This window comes from Eurosta solidaginis, chromosome 3 (assembly GCF_040869045.1).
Source record: "Eurosta solidaginis isolate ZX-2024a chromosome 3, ASM4086904v1, whole genome shotgun sequence".
In the NCBI taxonomy this organism is placed as follows: domain Eukaryota; kingdom Metazoa; phylum Arthropoda; class Insecta; order Diptera; family Tephritidae; genus Eurosta; species Eurosta solidaginis.
This window is the reverse complement of record NC_090321.1, coordinates 6,440,351-6,458,602: the sequence shown is the minus strand read 5'-3', so window position 1 is coordinate 6,458,602 and position 18,252 is coordinate 6,440,351. Positions and strand designations below refer to the sequence as shown.

The following is an 18,252-nucleotide window of genomic DNA, read 5'->3' as shown; positions in this document are numbered from 1 at the left end:
TCGTGTTCTACTTCTAAGCAATGAATTTCGGAAGTTTCACTTCAAATTTGTCATGCGCTGCTTTTTAATTTTTCCCACAAATTGTAGGAACGGGATCTACATGTTTTACTCTGATTTGTTTGGAGAGCATTTTTGAAATTATGTGACAATCAAATTAGAACTAAACCTATATTTTATCTATTATTGATGTATTATGCGTGTCTCGATGTGCTAATGATTGATGGAATGATTAATTGTTGATTAGTTAAAAACGATAAGTGATCCATCTTATCTTATCTATTCTATACATATTATAAAAAGTAAACACTTTTTTTCCTGTCACGGCTTGACGCGCAAACGCGTGGACGGATTTTAACCAAATTTACAGACAGGTCAGGTACATGACTCCGCATGGTTCTTATGGTCTTTTTTCGAAATCGGAAAAAGGGCCGTGGCACCTCCCATACAAATGGGATTTTATAAAGCTAATATAATAAGAAACGTCTATAGAAATATCATTTCAAAAAGCTGTATAAATACATATTTTGTATTTTTCATCATTAAGGGCATTGAAATTTTAATTAGGCACTTCTAACCAAAAATTTACTCAGGTTAAGTGGGTTTAGTGAGAAACAAATTTTCCTTTCTATTAAAGCTTTAATTAAAATATAGAACTGTTTTTATTGTTCAAATTCCTGGAATCTATTTTTATTTATTTTTCTTTCACACAACCCAATTATGTATAAATAGCGCCCACAAAATTAATCTTGGTGTAGTTTATACTTAAAAAGCGAAGGAAATAGTCTTAAGCTAAAAACAATTGTTAAAATGAATTTGGGGAAATATTTCGCGCGTTTGTTTGTTATGATTAGCTGCCTATTAACTTATACTAATTCTCAAGCTCCCAACAAAGGCGTCAGGGGGGCGAAAATAAAAATGAGTCCATATTTAGTATCCATACACTATAACCAAGTATATGTCTGTGTTGGTTCGTTAGTCACTGATGAGATGGTGCTTACAGCTGCAAGTTGCGTGTTTGGTTTAGTTAAGGACTTTTTAACTGTTGCAGCTGGCATAACGGATTTATGTGATAAAGGCGTACATGGACACCTTAAAAATGTGATGGAGATACGTATTCCAGAAAAGTATGATCACGAAACAAAACATATAGATGTTGCTGTGCTAAAATGTGAAAAATTTAACCTCCAGGATAAAACAATAGATATAGTACCAATAGAACTTCGCTCTGGTTTATTTCTAAAGGAAGTAATATTACGAGTTGGTGGATGGGGTTGGACAATTGCACAAAAACTCGGATCTACTAGCTTGTCTTCATTACCATTTAGTTATTGTGAGAATCTTTATAGAAATGCAGGAATAAATTTTACACCATCAATGATTTGTGCTCATCATGAAAAGGATGATGTGTGCGTTGAAGATCTTGGAGCACCGGCAGTTTTGTACAAAAGACTTTATGCGGTGGCCTCATCTAATCGGCGTTGTACGGACGTCAAGTCCACGAATGTTTTTACAGTTTTAAGTGATCCAGATGTTCGAGCATTTTTAGGTCAATCGATAAGAATATAATTGCAGGGTGTTGGTTTAAATCGACTGCTGAATGCTATTATTTTGCTAAGATAGAGTTTTTTCGAAATGGTAGCTGAGAAATGGTGATATTTCATTCAGCAGTCGACATGACAATATACTTCTTTTTGTGTTATCTATAAATAAATGCTTATAATTGCGATAAAAAAAAAACTGAAATTTTCTTTCATGGGTACATACAAATGGTAATACTAAAAAGTGGAGCCTTTGCTATCTTTCTTCAGCTATCAATTCATTTTATTTGAATACTAGCAGACCCGGCAGACGTTGTTCTGCCCTCAATTTGGTCTATCTGCATACATCTTAATAAGCGTTTTCTGCCTAACTCTGCCTCCCCCCTCTTATATTTTTCTTAGTCCTTTTATTCACTCTTCCCTCCGTCTTTTTCGATTCATCTATCTCTATTTCGTCTCACCTATCTCTTTCTCAGTCTCCTTTTCCTTCCCTCTTTTCTCTTCTCTCAAGTTCTTCTCATTCTTCTTCATCACTTATTGCCAGTCCCAGAGGGTACTATGTAATTTGTTCCAGTCCTATTCCGAGTCCCAGTCCCACTCCGAATCTAGTCCCCAGTCATAGTCCTAATCCCAATCCCAGTCCGTCTCTGGTCTAGTGCCCGGAAAAAAGGACCGTAATTACTAATACAGGCAAATTAATACACCAAATTTCAGGCAAATCGAATAGGGCGTACATACGTATATGGGTATGTGGGTATTATTAATTCATGTCTTTATTTCGGCTTCGCATGCTTATTTATCAGTTTTGCCAGGTTGATGCGACTAAATCGAATATGACAATGGAAATTACTCTAAAGCTCTCAGCAACAGCTTTCATTTGATATCCATATTACACACACCTTCTCGAGGTATCCGGGTCTACGTTTTGGCCTATATCTTGAGACCCTAGCCACCCAGCGATATAAAAACTACTCTGCACTAAGGCACACATCAACAGCTTCAATTTGATACCCATAATGTAAAAACACATCCTAGTGTTACCCTGATCCACGTTTTGGCCTATATCTCGAGAACCTAGTCAGAAATAGGTATGAAAACTACCCTCTACTAAGGCTTTCATCAACAGCTTCAATTTGGCACCCATAATGTAAAAACACATCCTAGTGTTACCCTGGTCCACCTTTTCCTATATCCCGAGACCCTAGTCACCAATAGGTATGAAAACCTCCCTGTACTAAAGCACTCATCAACAGCTTTCATTTGATATCCATATTGTATAAACACATTCTAGGGGTGTTCGAGTCCACATTTTGGCCTATATCTCGAGACCCTAGTCACCCAGGGGTACGAAAAATACCGAGCATCAAAGTACTCTTAAACAGCTTCCATTTGATACCCATATTGTATAAACACATCCCAGGAGTACCCAGGTCAACGGGATAAAAAGTATCCTATGTCCGTTCCCTGGTTCAAAGCTATCTCTCAACCAATTTTCAGTCAGATTGGTTCATCCGTTCTTGAGTTATGCGTAGTGTAACTAATGCGACTTTCTTTTATATATATAGATTTTTTTTTTATATATATGGGCTTTTCCATCCCATTTCGACCAATTTTGAACCCGTCCCCTTTAGAATTGGCTGAAAGTTTTTCTTCTTTTTCTAGCTTACGAAAGACGTTTTTCAGATATTTTTCAAAATTTTTCATCCAACTCAAAAAAAGTTATGAATTTTTAAAAAACACCGTTTTTGTTTTCAAAATGCTATAACTTTTTCAAAAATTGACCGTTTGGGATAATTTTTTTTTAAATATGGTTTTAAATGTACTTTTTGGAAAAATTCAAAAAAATTTTTTAAGTTTTTTTTTTTTGTAATTTTTCAGTTTTTCGAAATTTTTCGAATTTCGACCTTTTTTTTCTCATAAAAAACTTCAATCAATTATGCAATCATCCCCACTAATCCTGGAGTGGGCCGAGAATTTTTTTTTTATTTAATTGAAAACAAAAAAACTTAACATTTTTTTTGTTTTTTTTTCCGAAAATTTCATTTAAAAACATATTTAAAAAAAAAAAAAAATGATCCCAAACGGTCAATTTTTGAAAAAGTTATAGCATTTTGAAAACAAAAACGGTGTTTTTTTAAAAATTCTTAACTTTTTTTGAGTTGGATGAAAAAATTTGAAAAACTTCTGAAAAACGTCTTTCGTAAGCTAGAAAAAGAAGAAAAACTTTCAGCCAATTCTAAAGTGGTCGGGTTCAAAATTGGTCGAAATGGGATGAAATACCCCATATAGATTTGGTTAAATTTGAACGCATTTTTTTATCATCTTTTTTTTAAATCACCCTTGAAATTAAATTTTTATTTTGCGTCATAAGGTAAACCCACCTACCAAGTTTCATCGCTTTATCCGTCTTTGTTAATGAATTATCGCACTTTTTCGGTTTTTCGAAATTTTCGATATCGAAGAAGTGGGCGTGGTTATAGTCCGATTTCGTTCATTTTAAATAGCGATCTGAGATGAGTGTCCAGGAACTTACATACCAAATTTCATTAAGATACCTCAAAATTTACTCAAGTTATCGTGTTCACGGACAGACGGACGGACATGGCTAAATGAATTTCTTTCTTCGTCCAGATCATTTTAATATATAGAAGTCTATATCTGTCTCGATTAGTTTATGCCGCTACGGAGTACCATTATGCGAACAAAATTAATATACTCTGTGAGCTCTGCTCAGCGGAGTATAAAAATTTAAAATTGAAAACTATTTTCTTTAAGCTTTATTCATCATTGAATAGCAGAGTAATAGCCCAGCTGATGACGGGCTTCTTGCCGCTAGTACTACCGATTCAATTAATTGAACCGAATTAATTAATCCAATCCGATCCGGATAAGCACCGGCGCACATAGGTAGATTTTCAAGTTTTAGGAGGCCAAAAATATTTTATTGCCTATATCTTCTTAAAACTGTTTAATAAATGAAAAATTATAATCATTTGTGTAATTAATCGGTTATGTTAAAAAAATAGATATTGCACTGTGTAACACTAAAAAAATTATGCGCAGTGAGGCTATTTTTCATGCTGTACAGCAACAAGGGTGTATCAAACCCTCTATCTAAACCCCTATCTGCAAGTATCTGCAGCTAAATTTAATGCAGTTGGCAAGCTAATTGTGCCAAGTACCATGTTCAAAACTAATTTTCACTTGGGCGGACTTGGAAACATAACAAAACTGGTTTTGAACACCAAAAATCAAAAAAACAAACAAATTTTTTTTTAACATCCTAAATAAAATAGGGTCTTTATCAATTTATAACTTTTAAAAACACAAACACCATTAATAATGTTATTATATACCTGAAATATCAGAATCCATGACAATTACTCAACTCAACTGTCTTAAAACTTAAAATTTTCACGATAAAACATGCGATTTCAAATAGGTTAAAAAAAACATAACACGCGTTTCAGAAATAGCAAAATTCCGATTACTTGAAAGCTAACGCCAGGTATGCGATGGATGCGAAGGGGTAGAATTATTGTTCCCCTGTCTTTTCTTAAGGTGTGGGAGTGCTTTTTCTTGTAATTGTGGTAACTTTCAGAAATTCAGTTATGGCCGCCTAAATGTCTAAAATCTACCTATGTGCGGCGGGCCAAAACTTAACGCACACAGTTTTAATAAATTCTTTTGCCAACACTTCGCCGGATAATGATATACCAGCCGTATACGACTAAGAGCGTTACCTACCGCGGGTGAAGTGTGCTTCACTGGCTCAATTTCCAGTTGAAGTTCATGCTCTCACTTATCTAGAAAAAAAAAAAAAACACTGACGCACCTAATGTGTGTCCTAGAGTTGGCAAATATTTGTGTACCTGTGACTTCAACGCAGCTACTAAAATATCTCAGTAAGTTTCATAGTCAGCTTTGAAGATGTAACCGTGTGACTGTTTGACTGTAACAGCATCTACTACTCGTGCCCTACCTCCCAATAATATCAAGCAAATTTTTTCGATGTTACTTTACCCGGTGCTTGAACTCAACCTTCAGCCTTGACCTTCATCGTAATAGGCGGAGCACGTTACCACCACACCATGGCGGCCACCATACCGAATTTAAATACAAATTATTTCCAAACACAATCAGAAGCAAAAGTAGAAAATCGATTTCTATTGTCGTGGTATTTGTTTTGATTCGGTCACAGTGTGTGTGAGCAATAGGTCAAAATCACTTATCACGTTTTTCATCAAATTCACGAGACCATTCAAAATTATTATGAACCTAATTGTTTTTGAAGTCATGACGTTATTTTGAAACAAGACTTCCTTCTCTGGTCAAAAAATCACTCTTTAGTAAAATTGAATATCAACTGACACGACTAGGTCAAACTCTACGTTATCAACATTCCCTACTGAAGTCCAACTCGCAACTTCGCATTGTTATCAAATCTCAATGAAGCTTTTGGAAATATAATAAAAATACGAGCAAGAATTTTCCATTTGCACAAATGGGATGTTGAATAGTTTGGCTAAATATGCATATTAGACTGGGTTGATTTATTAACCGATATCGCGCCATCGATTTTTCGATAGGATTTAGGCTCAGGAAAAAAAGTTCCACTACGCATATCCAAAAAAATAATTTTCGAGCCTGCGAAAAAAAATGGTGAAAGGGTCAATTTTTCGTCAAAAACACTACCCAAAATCCAAAAAACAATTGCCTTTGTTTTTATCGGCCCATTGATAAATGATTCAAGGTTCTATTCGAGCTCAAGGACAGAACAATAATAACAGATGGCGCAACACTGAATAAATATAGTTGGTAAGAAGGAATAAAGGAGCGATTTGTCAGTCAAACAAACCACCGCTGTATAACTAAATGGTTAGCGTAGCGTGCCTAAAGCGTACTGAGGATGAAGGTTTAGCACCCTTCGAAATGGGTCTATCTGCGCAGCTATGACAGATTGTCTGAAAAATTTTCTAATTACTATTCCAAAAACAAAATACAATTTTTTAAAAAAGAAAAATTAAAAAATAACAATGATTATCATTAGAAAAAAATTATTGTTCTGGCCTTGAGCTCGAATCGAACCTTGAATCAAAACCCAAAAAATATTTTTTTTTTCTGTTGTCGCCAAAGTTTTTGGCGGACCTTTTTGGGTCGGACAGGGTATACATCGTGGTATAAATATTACAAGGTAAAACCCGTGAGAGCCGATTTGACGTTTAAAAAAAATTTTTTAATTCTCACTGCTCTCACATTTTTATTTTTTTATTTTTGTTTTGTTTTCATAACATAAATATAAGAAACTGTAATATATTTGGTAATTCTATACGACAGCATGACACTCTTAATACAAGTCCAAAAATATCAAGAGGGGTATCAAAATTTTTCATGTGGTTGTTGTAATTTTGATGATTTTGTGGTACCCACAAAAAAAAATTGTGAACATAAGTAAGTATTTTGTGTGGATATAGTTTTGGTATCCGAACCGTTGTTGCACCCACCCAAGGTAATTTTTTATAAGCGCGGCGAAAGGCCGCCAATGCAGAAAGGTGTTCTGCGCAGAAATACTATGGATGCCGCCATCGGTTTCGGAATACTCCGGGGTAATTTTTCGATTTTTCGCTAATATCTTTTGAACAATCTGAAATTTTTATTTTCGGCCTTCGGATTATTGTTGTCGAGGTCAATACGAGTCTTTTGACATCTCTCTCGGTATTTTGCGTTCTAACATTAATATTATGATATTCTCCAAACCCGAATTTTTTATTGGTAGAAATAACTTTTTTTTGATGGAAAAGAAATCTCAACGGTCAACCGCATTCCAGAATTTTCAATTCAGAACAGTATTGTGGTTTCCCGCAAAAAGAAGCATCAGGACACGATCCTCTTCTGAGGAATTTTCTTCAACAAATTGCTGTGCCAATGTGTACGTAAGATATACATATGTACCTACTAATAATAACAATTTGGTGTGATATATATCCGAGGAGATTAAGGTCTAGCTTTCCATCCAATTTAAAGGCTACGTATAGTGTATTCATTTTTATACGACCTGGCTCGCCTAAGGACAATTGTTACCACCGAGGGACAATCGTTACCATTTATAGCAATTTTCTTAAATATTTTTGATGGATAGGCCAGCACACTAAATGTACACCACGGTGGCAGACCTTGGCCGTTCAGCCGTTAAATTCAGCCTCCACAAACTATCATACTCCAACTGGATGATGGTGTTTAGCTAAAATGCGAAGAGCTACAGCGCTTTTGCTGGCAAGGGCAAGTTATGGGAAGATTTCCACTGAGTTCCGAAAAGCAGGTGGGGGAAGACTTTAATTTGAAGCATTTTATTTTTTGGGCAATAAAAAAAGTGAAAATGTCATACCAACAATTTTTTTGTATTTTCTTTGGTTTGGCATTTCCACAAAGTTTAAGAGAGTGATTTTAAAATTTCTTTAAAAATCAAAAAACCATTATGGCCGCCAAGAAGAGTAAATGGTTTTACCTGGTAATATTTATACCATGGTATACATCAGAGATCTGCTTTGAGTACTAATAAAATTAGTGCACTTAGTCGTGAGCGAAAAAATTGTGTCTAAATGTGTACTTAGTCAAGAACAGACAAATACTATAAGTGATTAGCACAAAATAGAAAATACATACGAGTGCCCCGTAACACATATGTCTCATACATAGGTATATGACATTGTTGAGTGTAAACTGTAAGTCGCTTTAACTCAGTAGCACTTTGATTTCGTGTGTAATACACTGTATACTTCGTTTATCATCGGTTTTACTTTGGCGCTGTATTCAGTTTAGTTTCGTGCACATCGTTGTGTTACTAGCGTCAGAAGACTGATATGACCATATTCATTTTATTGCACTATTAGTCTTACTTATTCCAATTAGTCTTTTCGTATAACACAGTTGACTTTCTTGCTCAATAAGTCAATTGAGTACTGAACTGCTTCGTGGCTTATGAGCGGTTATTAATTTTACGAAGCATGATTATGTAAATGTGTGTTAGTGGATATAAGTGCTTGATGTTCTTTGTTTGCATACGCACTAATACTCATTTTTTGCTTAGTCCACTAATAACCTTAAAAGATGAATAATTGCAACTCACTAGTATACATATGAAATTTTTTTTAGTAGGTCATGAAAAAAAACCTTAAAAATCAAAGTCGAAAAAAAATAAAAAAAAAGAAATTTCGGAGGCTCGAAAATCATTTTTTTGTTGGTATGCGTAGTGGAACTTTTTTTCCTGTGCTGAAAAATCGATGGCGCGATATCGGTTAACTTCCGTCCATACAAATCGACCCACCCTAATGCACATGCATAAAAAGGGGTTTGAAATAAAATCAGAGTCAAGGTTGACAACAAAAAAAAAAAAAAAAGAAAAAATTCAGCGAAAGTTGAGAGCAATAACTATTTTCCCACTTTTACTTTTTGTGATTTACATATATACATATCTGCTTAAATTAAGTTATTCTGCGATTTCAGTTGGAAACAAATGTGTAAACTGCACATTTACAAACACTAAAGCACTTCGAGCTTAACAGCTTTTTACCATCGTATAAGACGCTAAATCAAATTTTGAAACTTTTTCGATAACAAAGCTTATGCAATTCGCTACAAAATTGAAACTTTTTCCGTATACTTTTCGAGGTTAACCCTTTTGTAGCTTTGTTTTTTTTTTTTGTTTTATTATCGGTTAAATATTGATATGAAAATATTTTAGTTAAAATTTCGATTTATTTTCAGCTTTCAATCGATTTGTTATCGGCTTGCTTTCGAAGGGTTAAACATGTGTAATCGATTTTATATTGAAATTTTATAGGTAAATGCCAAATCGATAACTTTTCGGTATCAAATCGATACATTTTTGATTGCAAAATCGATAAATTTTCGATAAAAAATCGTTAATACGAAAACAAGTATTTAAGTCTTTGAAAACAAATTGATCTCCTTTTGATAACATATCGATAAATTTTTGATAAAAAAATTTCGATAATACTCCGATGAGAAATTGGTAACATCTCGATTATTTTTCGATGATAAATTCAAAACCTTTCTATAGCAAATGAGTAAAAGTTATCCCGTTGATCAAAAGTGGATTTAAATTAATTTAGTTTATTGTATTTAATTAAATTAAATTAAATTTGATTTTAGTTTATTTCATTTTATTTTAAGCCACTTACTTTTATTTTATATATTTTATTTTTTTTTAGCAACTGATTATTATATGCAAATCTAACCAAATATTGTACAAAACTGCTAATCCCAATAAAACCCTTCAAGAAACAAATTTCAGCTCAAACCTGAATACATAACAGCGTGCTTTGCTTTTGCAAACACTTTATATATCACCATATATATTATTTCTAATTGCTGTTTTTATGTGCGGATACCTTTTGGCTTTGGACAATTTTCGTCGTAGTGCTTTTGTTTAGCTGTATTTTATTAAAATAATTTGGTAAAAATAAACGATTGTGAGCACACAAATTTTTCTATTTGTACTATGGCACTATTGTGAATATTTGCACTGCATTACCGGCAAGCTGTTGAACAACTGCATTTGCACTACACAACGCTAGATGACAGTGCTGTATCTTTTAATTGATTGACAGCTGATTTCTTTCATAATTTTGATGGTGACATCGTAGCCGCATATAGCAAATAAGTACAGCTGATTTCTGTTGATGTTTGATTTGAAGCTTTGAAAACCGTTTAAGTTAAATACCTGCATACATACTGTTTAGGGCAATTCCTCTTATTTTACACCTACTAACGTTCATATCGCTAAATTGTTGAATAAATAACTCCAATATCCAATAATGCAAAAACGGTCTTTATTAGACTACTTTGAAGTACTTCACAGTAACACTTAACTTCACAACCAATAGCGTGCTTAAATCAAACTAATTGCTGCTTACTCAGATTTCGTTCTTTTTATACTCTCTGCTGTCTCGTTCGCATATTTCTAGGCAGGGGCGTAGCGCGGGGGGTTTGGGGGTTTAAACCCCCCTTGCGTCAGGATCATTTTTTAGGTCGTTAAAATTCAAATATTTGATGTTTTTATACTCAGTTGAGCAGAGCTTACAGATTATATTAACTTTGATTGGATAACTGTTGGTTGTACAGGTATAAAGGAATCGAGATAGATATAGACTTCCACATATCAAAATCATCAGTATCGAAAAAAAATTTGATTGAGCCATGTCCGTCCGTCCGCCCGTCCGTTAACACGATAACTTGAGTAAATTTTAAATTTTAAATATTTAAAATGAACGATATCGGACTATAACCACGCCCACTTTTTCGATATCGAAAATTTCGAAAAATCGAAAAAGTGCGATAAAGACGGATAAAGAGATGAAGCTTGGTAGATGAGTTGAACTTATGACGATGAATAGAAACTTAGTAAAATTTTGGACAATGGGCGTGGCACCGCCCACTTTTAAAAGAAGGTAATTTAGAAGTTTTGCAAGCTGTAATTTGCCAGTAGTTGAAGATATCATAATGAAATTTGGCAGAAACGTTACTGCTATTTCTATATATATGCTTAATAAAAATTAGGCAAATCGTAGAACCAACACGCCCACTTAAAAAAAAAAAACTTTAAGTCAAATTTAAAAAAAAAAAAGTTTATATCTTTACAGTATATAAGTAAATTATGTCAAAATTCAACTCCAGTAATAATATGGTGCAACAAAATACAAAAATAAAAGAAATTTTCAAAATGGGCGTGGCTCCGCCCTTTTTCATTTAATTTGTCTAGGATACTTTTAATGCCATAAGTCGAACAAAAATTTACCCCTCCTTGTGAAATTTCGTAGGGGCTAGGATTCTAGGACGATAACGGTTTTCTGTGAAAAAGGGCGAAATCGGTTGAAGCCATGCCCAGTTTTTATACACAGTCGACCGTCTGTCCTTCCGCTCGGCCGTTAACACGATAACTTGAGCAAAAATCGATATATCTTTACTAAACTCAGTCCACGTACTTATCTGAACTCACTTTGTATTGGTGTAAAAAATGGCCGAAATCCGACTATGACCACCCCCACTTTTTCGATATCGAAAATTACGAAAAATTAAAAAAAAATGCCATAATTCTATACCAAATATGAAAAAAGAGATGATACATGGTAATTGGATCGGTTTATTGACGCAAAATATAACTTTAGAAAAAGGCTTTGTAAAATGGGTGTGGCACCTTCCATATTACGTAAAATAAATGAAAAAGTTCTGCAGGGCGAGATCAAAAGCCCTTGGAATCTTGGAAGGAATACTGTTCGTGGTATTACATATGTATATAAATAAACTAGCGGTACCCGACAGATGAATGGTCTGGTTCACCCTGGTCCACATTTTGCTCGATATCTCGAAAACGCCTCCCCATATACAACTAACGGTCACTCGCTTTTAAAACCCTCATTAATTCCTTTAATTTGATACCCATATCGTACAAACACTTTATAGAGTCACCCTTGGTCCACCCTTATGGCGATATCTCGAAAAGGCGTCCACCTATAGAACTAAGGCCCACTCCCTTTTAAAATTCTCATTAACACCTTTCATTTGATACACATGTCATACAAACACATTCCGGGGTTACTTACCCTAGGTTAATTTTCCTACATGGTGATATTCCCTTATTTTGTCTCCATAGCTCTCAACTGAGTATGTAATGTTCGGTTACACCCGAACTTAGCCTTCCTTTCTTGTTAGTGATGTAAATTGCATGGCGCCAATGACGGTGCCAGCGCAATGGTTGCTCATTGACGCAATAACTCAAAGCGAATTTTTGACGGGCGTAGTACATTTTACTTGCGCTATTGAGCGAAACGATTTTTGTTTGTCAGACACAAGATTTTAGGGTTATTGGCGCTATGGGCAATGATGACACTGATTTTAGTAATTCTAATTGAAGTTTACTTTGGTTGTTGCTGCATTTCGTAGTAGAAATATTGTATCTAACTCAAGCTGTTGTGCTCAACAAACATTTAGTTAGATTCTTGTTGTAGATTTAGGTATGCGTATTTCAAACTTTGGCTTTTTTGTTCTGGTCCTAAAAATTTTGCTTGCTGCGCGGAACACCAATCAACCAACTAAACAACATGCTCCTTGCAAAATGCATACCTTGACTTGCTCAAAAATAGCCCAGCTTTTTAAAAGTAGCAGTAACATTTTACCAAATCCCAAGACTTCCGTGGGACGCAAGCGGCGGTATTAAGCCAAAAACACCTGAAAAATCCAATCTGCCAAACACGCCAACAACCTAAAACCGCTTGCTGCAAGTAAGACACACAATCTTTGCAATGGATAGTCACGGCAAGTTTCAGTAAATCCGTAAACTGAATATGCTGGAGGCTCTACCTCCGTACAGCATTTGGTTCACTTTCCTCTGACTTAGTAAGATAGGGCCCCATAATTGGAAGATAAACTTTGGCACTCCTGAAAAAGCTCAGAGGGGCTATCAGCCTTACTCATACAGTGTCGGTAACTCCTTTGCTGAGCCACGTCGAGTTAACTACCACCTCATTAGAAGTAAATATCAAATTCTTGCAGAAGAAGAAAGCAAACATCCTCGGGAGTGGCGCGTCAATCTAGCATAATTTCGAAAGGGTTAGAACTTAAACTACCCTCTCAATTGTGATGTTGGGTTAATGCCTCTACAAGCGACTTCCATAATGAGACATATCGTGAAAGTCGCGCCACTTGATTGGCGAGGCATTGTTAACCATAACAAAATATATGTTGGCATCCATTAATCTTAAATTTCCCCATTTTGGTTTTACTTATTACATTTTCTTATTTCTAACTATAACCTTATATATATGTATGTAACCTTGAAATATATGTATGTAAAGACCAATTATGCAAAATACTTAAATACATCCCACACAGTTAACTGTTCATGTGCATGTGTATATTAACTCTGACTTCACCCATGTTGACTCAGCTGTCAAAAAACAATAGTCAGAAATATTATAAATGGATTTTTTTGTTTCGCACGGAAGTTTTCGCAGCCAAATTTTGTCACCAAAAGCTATATTGATGATAGGCATTGGAAGAGAACAGTTCCTTGCCTAATAAGAAAAATTATTGCCCATACCCTAAATTCCTCGAAGGAATATATGTACATATGTACATTAGGGCGGATCAAATTGTATGGGGAAAAAAGATGGGAAAACTTCAGGTGCACATCCAATTTCTGAACCTATGGGTCATACTGAGTAATATTGTCCATGGGACCATAAGTCTGAAATGAATTTCGAGCTTCCCTAGTTTTGTTAGAAAATTTTATATCCCAATCCGAATAGCGGCTCTCACAAATAAAATACATGAAAATAAATGTCAAATTCGGATTCGGATTGGGATATAAAAATTTCTAACAAAATTAGGGATACTCGAAATTCATTTCAGACCTATAGTCCCATGGACAATATTACTCAGAATGACCCATAGGTGCAGAAACTAGATGTGCCTTTTCAAGAATAAATTTGACCCACCCTAATGTACATACTAATTTCTGAAACTGCATACCTTTAAAGGAGTTTCCTCAAAGAATTAGGGGCAGGAAATTTTATATACAAATTATTTCTATATACAAATTAGTTTCTGGTATCTAAACTTTCCTGCAAAAATGTTGTGTAAAAGAATATCTATAGCATAGTCATTGGGTTGGGTCGATTTGTATGGACGAAAGTTAACCGATATCGCGCCATCGCTTTTTCGATAGGATTTGGGCTCAGGAAAAAAAGTTCCACTACGCATACCCAAAAAATAATTAAAAAAATGGCGAAAGGGTAAATTTTTCTACCAAAACACTCCCCAAAACCCAAAAATATTGTTGTTTTTTTTTCAAAAAACTGTTGTAAAAGCGATAATTGTTTTTTTTTTTTGTTTGTTTGAGAAAAAAAAAATTCTTTTCGTCGTCCCATGCAGTGGTTTGACAAACACTCCAAGTGTATTTCTACCATAAAAAGCTTCTCGAGTGAAAATTCATCTCCCTATAGATGCCGTTGGGAGTTGGCATTAAACATGTAGGCCCCGTTCCGTTAATTTGGAGGACAAATCAATGGACAAGCTTGGCTTAAATATCCTCCTAAAGATATCGCGCCTTATATTTTTTTTTTTTACTTGTGAGGCATGTCTCATTGTTTTGAGAAAAAAAACCCAAGAAGTTTGCTCGACAGACAAATTTTTTGACAATTGCAGCCATTTTGCTCCCAAATCGAATTGACATCTGTTAACTGTGTTGTTTCTTTGCGATTTTTCGAAAAATATTAGTAGCAGAAATAGGAAGCAATCAGTTTACAAATACCCGATAAGTACTGAACTACATAATTCTTTAGAATCCATGATCTATCAGTGTGGCTGAACTTCGGTTTTATGAAAAGTACGGACACCAAGGAATCGTGCATCGATTCACGTAAAAATGACATTAGTAAATAATGAAGATGCCATAACGAAATGTACTCATTGAGTATGTTAACTTGTTCGGAACATTCGTCTCCATTTAAGAATATGGTGAATCGGTTTATATTTTGAATATTATTTATCTGCGGACCCCATGAGGTAGTATCAAACGATCGTGTTCCGAATACTCTAAATTAACGGTTTATCCGGAACACTTCCATGAATTCTTAACAAAAAGGAGCTTTCCGAAATTTCAGAATAAAAAGGTGAATACTCCCTGTGTAGCTGGACCGCATAAAAGCTGAACTCTTCTGTCAAAGTGAATACCGGAATATAAAGTTCTAAGACAATAAGCCATTTTCTTTTATTTTTTTTTGTCAGACCATGTCGGCTGCCTTTTCAATATCATCCTATCTCAAAATATTTTTCAAAAACTTCCCATTTCATGATTTGTCACAAAAACGCCCTATATTCGAATTAGATTGAAGAACGCCTCATAATGCTTTTCATTAACTCCCTCTTATGTCAAAATGCATTGAACTTATGCTCATATAGGGAGTTTTTGAAACAAATTTTTATATAGTGTATTTTTGAATAAAATTCTAAACCAACGTAACTCTTTATCAATTCACGAAATATTTAGTAGAAAATGAATTATTTCCTCCAAAACCTGTTGGAATTTACAAATTTATTATCACTACTAATATACTATTAAAGGTATTTTTCTACTACAATTTTCGCTAAAGGGGATTGAATTATTACCCGTTTTCTTTACTTCGTATAAGCAACCCGTCCAGATTTTTCAATTTGGGAGTGTCAAAGCTCTGCCGTCATTGAAGAACAAACCTCTAGAAATTGAATCACCGTATCATTGTTTTGAGAAAAAAATCCAAGGTGACAAATCATTTCAAATTAGAAAAATAATTTTTTTATGGTACATACTTATTTGCTGATAAAAAGCACGTATTGACATTATCCATATGTATGCGTGCGCGTGCGGTTACTTTCTAGAATATTTCTTAGCTTTAAACAAACATCATTAGAACAGCTGCAATCTCTTGACGCATTTTGGAAATTTACCATGAGCCTCGTGTTCTACTTCTAAGCAATGAATTTCCGAAGTTTCACTTCAAATTTGTCATGCGCTGCTTTTTAATTTTTCCCACAAATTGTAGGAACGGGATCTACATGTTTTACTCTGATTTGGTTGGAGAGCATTTTTGAAATTATGTGACAATCAAATTAGAACTAAACCTATATTTTATCTATTATTGATGTATTATGCGTGTCTCGATGTGCAAATGATTGATGGAATGATTAATTGTTGATTAGTTAAAAACGATAAGTGATCCATCTTATCTTATCTATTCTATACATATTATAAAAAGTAAACACTTTTTTCCTGACACGGCTTGACGCGCAAACGCGTGGACGGATTTTAACCAAATTTACACACAGGTCAGGTACATGACTCCGCATGGTTCTTGTGGTCTTTTTTCGAAATCGGAAAAAGGGGCGTGGCACCTCCCATACAAATGGGATCTTTCATACTGAATATCTTAGGAAGTATTAATGCTAGACTACTGAAATAAGGTGGGACATTATGTATGGTAAGTCCCTTTCCCTATACCTATCTTTTTTTAAATCGGAAAACTGGGCGTGGCACCTCCCATACAAATGGGATCTTTCACACTCAATATCTATGCAACTAAAGGGTAGTAAAAATATAAAGCTAATATAATAAGAAACGTCTATAGAAAAATCATTTCAAAAAGCTGTATAAATACAAATTTTGTATTTTTCATCATTAAGGGCATTGAAATTTTAATTAGGCACTTCTAACCAAAAATTTACTCAGGTTAATTGGGTTTAGTGAGAAACAAATTTTCCTTTCTATTAAAGCTTTAATTCAAATATAGAACTGTTTTTATTGTTCAAATTCCTGGAATCTATTTTTATTTATTTTTCTTTCACACGACCCAATTATGTATAAATAGCGCCCACAAAATTAATCTTGGTGTAGTTTATACTTAAAAAGCGAAGGAAATAGTCTTAAGCAAAAAAAAATTGTTAAAATGAATTTGGGGAAATATTTCGCGTGTTTGTTTGTTATGATTAGCTGCCTATTAACTTATACTAATTCTCAAGCTCCCAACAAAGGCATCAGGGGGGCGAAAATAAAAATGAGTCCATATTTAGTATCCATACACTATAACCAAGTATATGTCTGTGTTGGTTCGTTAGTCACTGATGAGATGGTGCTTACAGCTGCAAGTTGCGTGTTTCGTTTAGGTGTGGACTTTGTAACTGTTGCAGCTGGCATAACGGATTTATGTGATAAAGGCGTACATGGACACCTTAAAAATGTGATGGAGATACGTATTCCAGAAAAGTATGATGACGAAACAAAACATATAGATGTTGCTGTGCTAAAATGTGAAAAATTTAACCTCCAGGATAAAACAATAGATATAATACCAATAGAACTTCGCTCTGGTTTATTTCTAAAGGAAGTAATATTACGAGTTGGTGGATGGGGTTGGACAATTGCACAGAGGCTAGAATCTACTAGCTTGTCTTCATTACCATTTAGTTATTGTGAGAATCTTTATAGAAATGCAGGAATAACTTTTACATCATCAATGATTTGTACTCATCATGAAAAGGATGATGTGTGCGTTGAAGATCTTGGAGCACCGGCCGTTTTCTCCAAAAGACTTTATGCGGTGGCCTCATCTAATCCGCATTGTACGGACGTCGAGTCCACCAATGTTTTTACAGTTTTAAGTGATCCAGATGTTCGAGCATTTTTAGGTCAATCGATAAGAATATAATTGCAGGGTGTTGGTTTAAATCGACTGCTGAATGCTATTATTTTGCTAAGATAGAGTTTTTTCGAAATGGTAGCTGAGAAATGGTGATATTTCATTCAGCAGTCGACATGACAATATACTTCTTTTTGTGTTATCTATAAATAAATGCTTATAATTGCGATAAAAAAAAACTGAAATTTTCTTTCATGGGTACATACAAATGGTAATACTAAAAAGTGGAGCCTTTGCTATCTTTCTTCAGCTATCAATTCATTTTATTTGAATACTAGCAGACCCGGCAGACGTTGTTCTGCCCTCAATTTGGTCTATCTGCATACATCTTAATAAGCGTTTTCTGCCTAACTCTGCCTCCCCCCTCTTATATTTTTCTTAGTCCTTTTATTCACTCTTCCCTCCGTCTTTTTCGATTCATCTATCTCTATTTCGTCTCACCTATCTCTTTCTCAGTCTCCTTT

General features: G+C 34.6%; 2 protein-coding genes across 13 annotated transcripts in view; one reads left to right on the top strand and one right to left on the bottom strand.

Moving 5' to 3' along the window:
* LOC137243186 (uncharacterized) overlaps positions 1-10,430 on the bottom strand; it is a 116,517-nt gene extending 106,087 nt beyond the window's left edge. The window contains exons 1-2 of one of the 4 annotated variants that reach the window (XR_010950469.1): positions 10,294-10,430; positions 9,740-10,234 (exon numbers count right to left, since the gene is read on the bottom strand). Coding sequence is in view for 1 of the 4 variants with exons in the window: in XM_067770558.1 (XP_067626659.1) it covers positions 10,331-10,336 (6 nt within the window). In the remaining 3 variants the exon portion in view is untranslated. Of the gene's footprint in view, positions 1-9,739; positions 10,235-10,293 lie in introns of those variants that run through there. The other 3 variants (XM_067770558.1, XM_067770561.1, XM_067770560.1) reach the window with 3 other exon arrangements.
* Fili (Fish-lips) overlaps positions 1-18,252 on the top strand; it is a 603,882-nt gene that overhangs the window by 373,397 nt on the left and 212,233 nt on the right. The gene's annotated exons all lie outside the window — the stretch shown is intronic.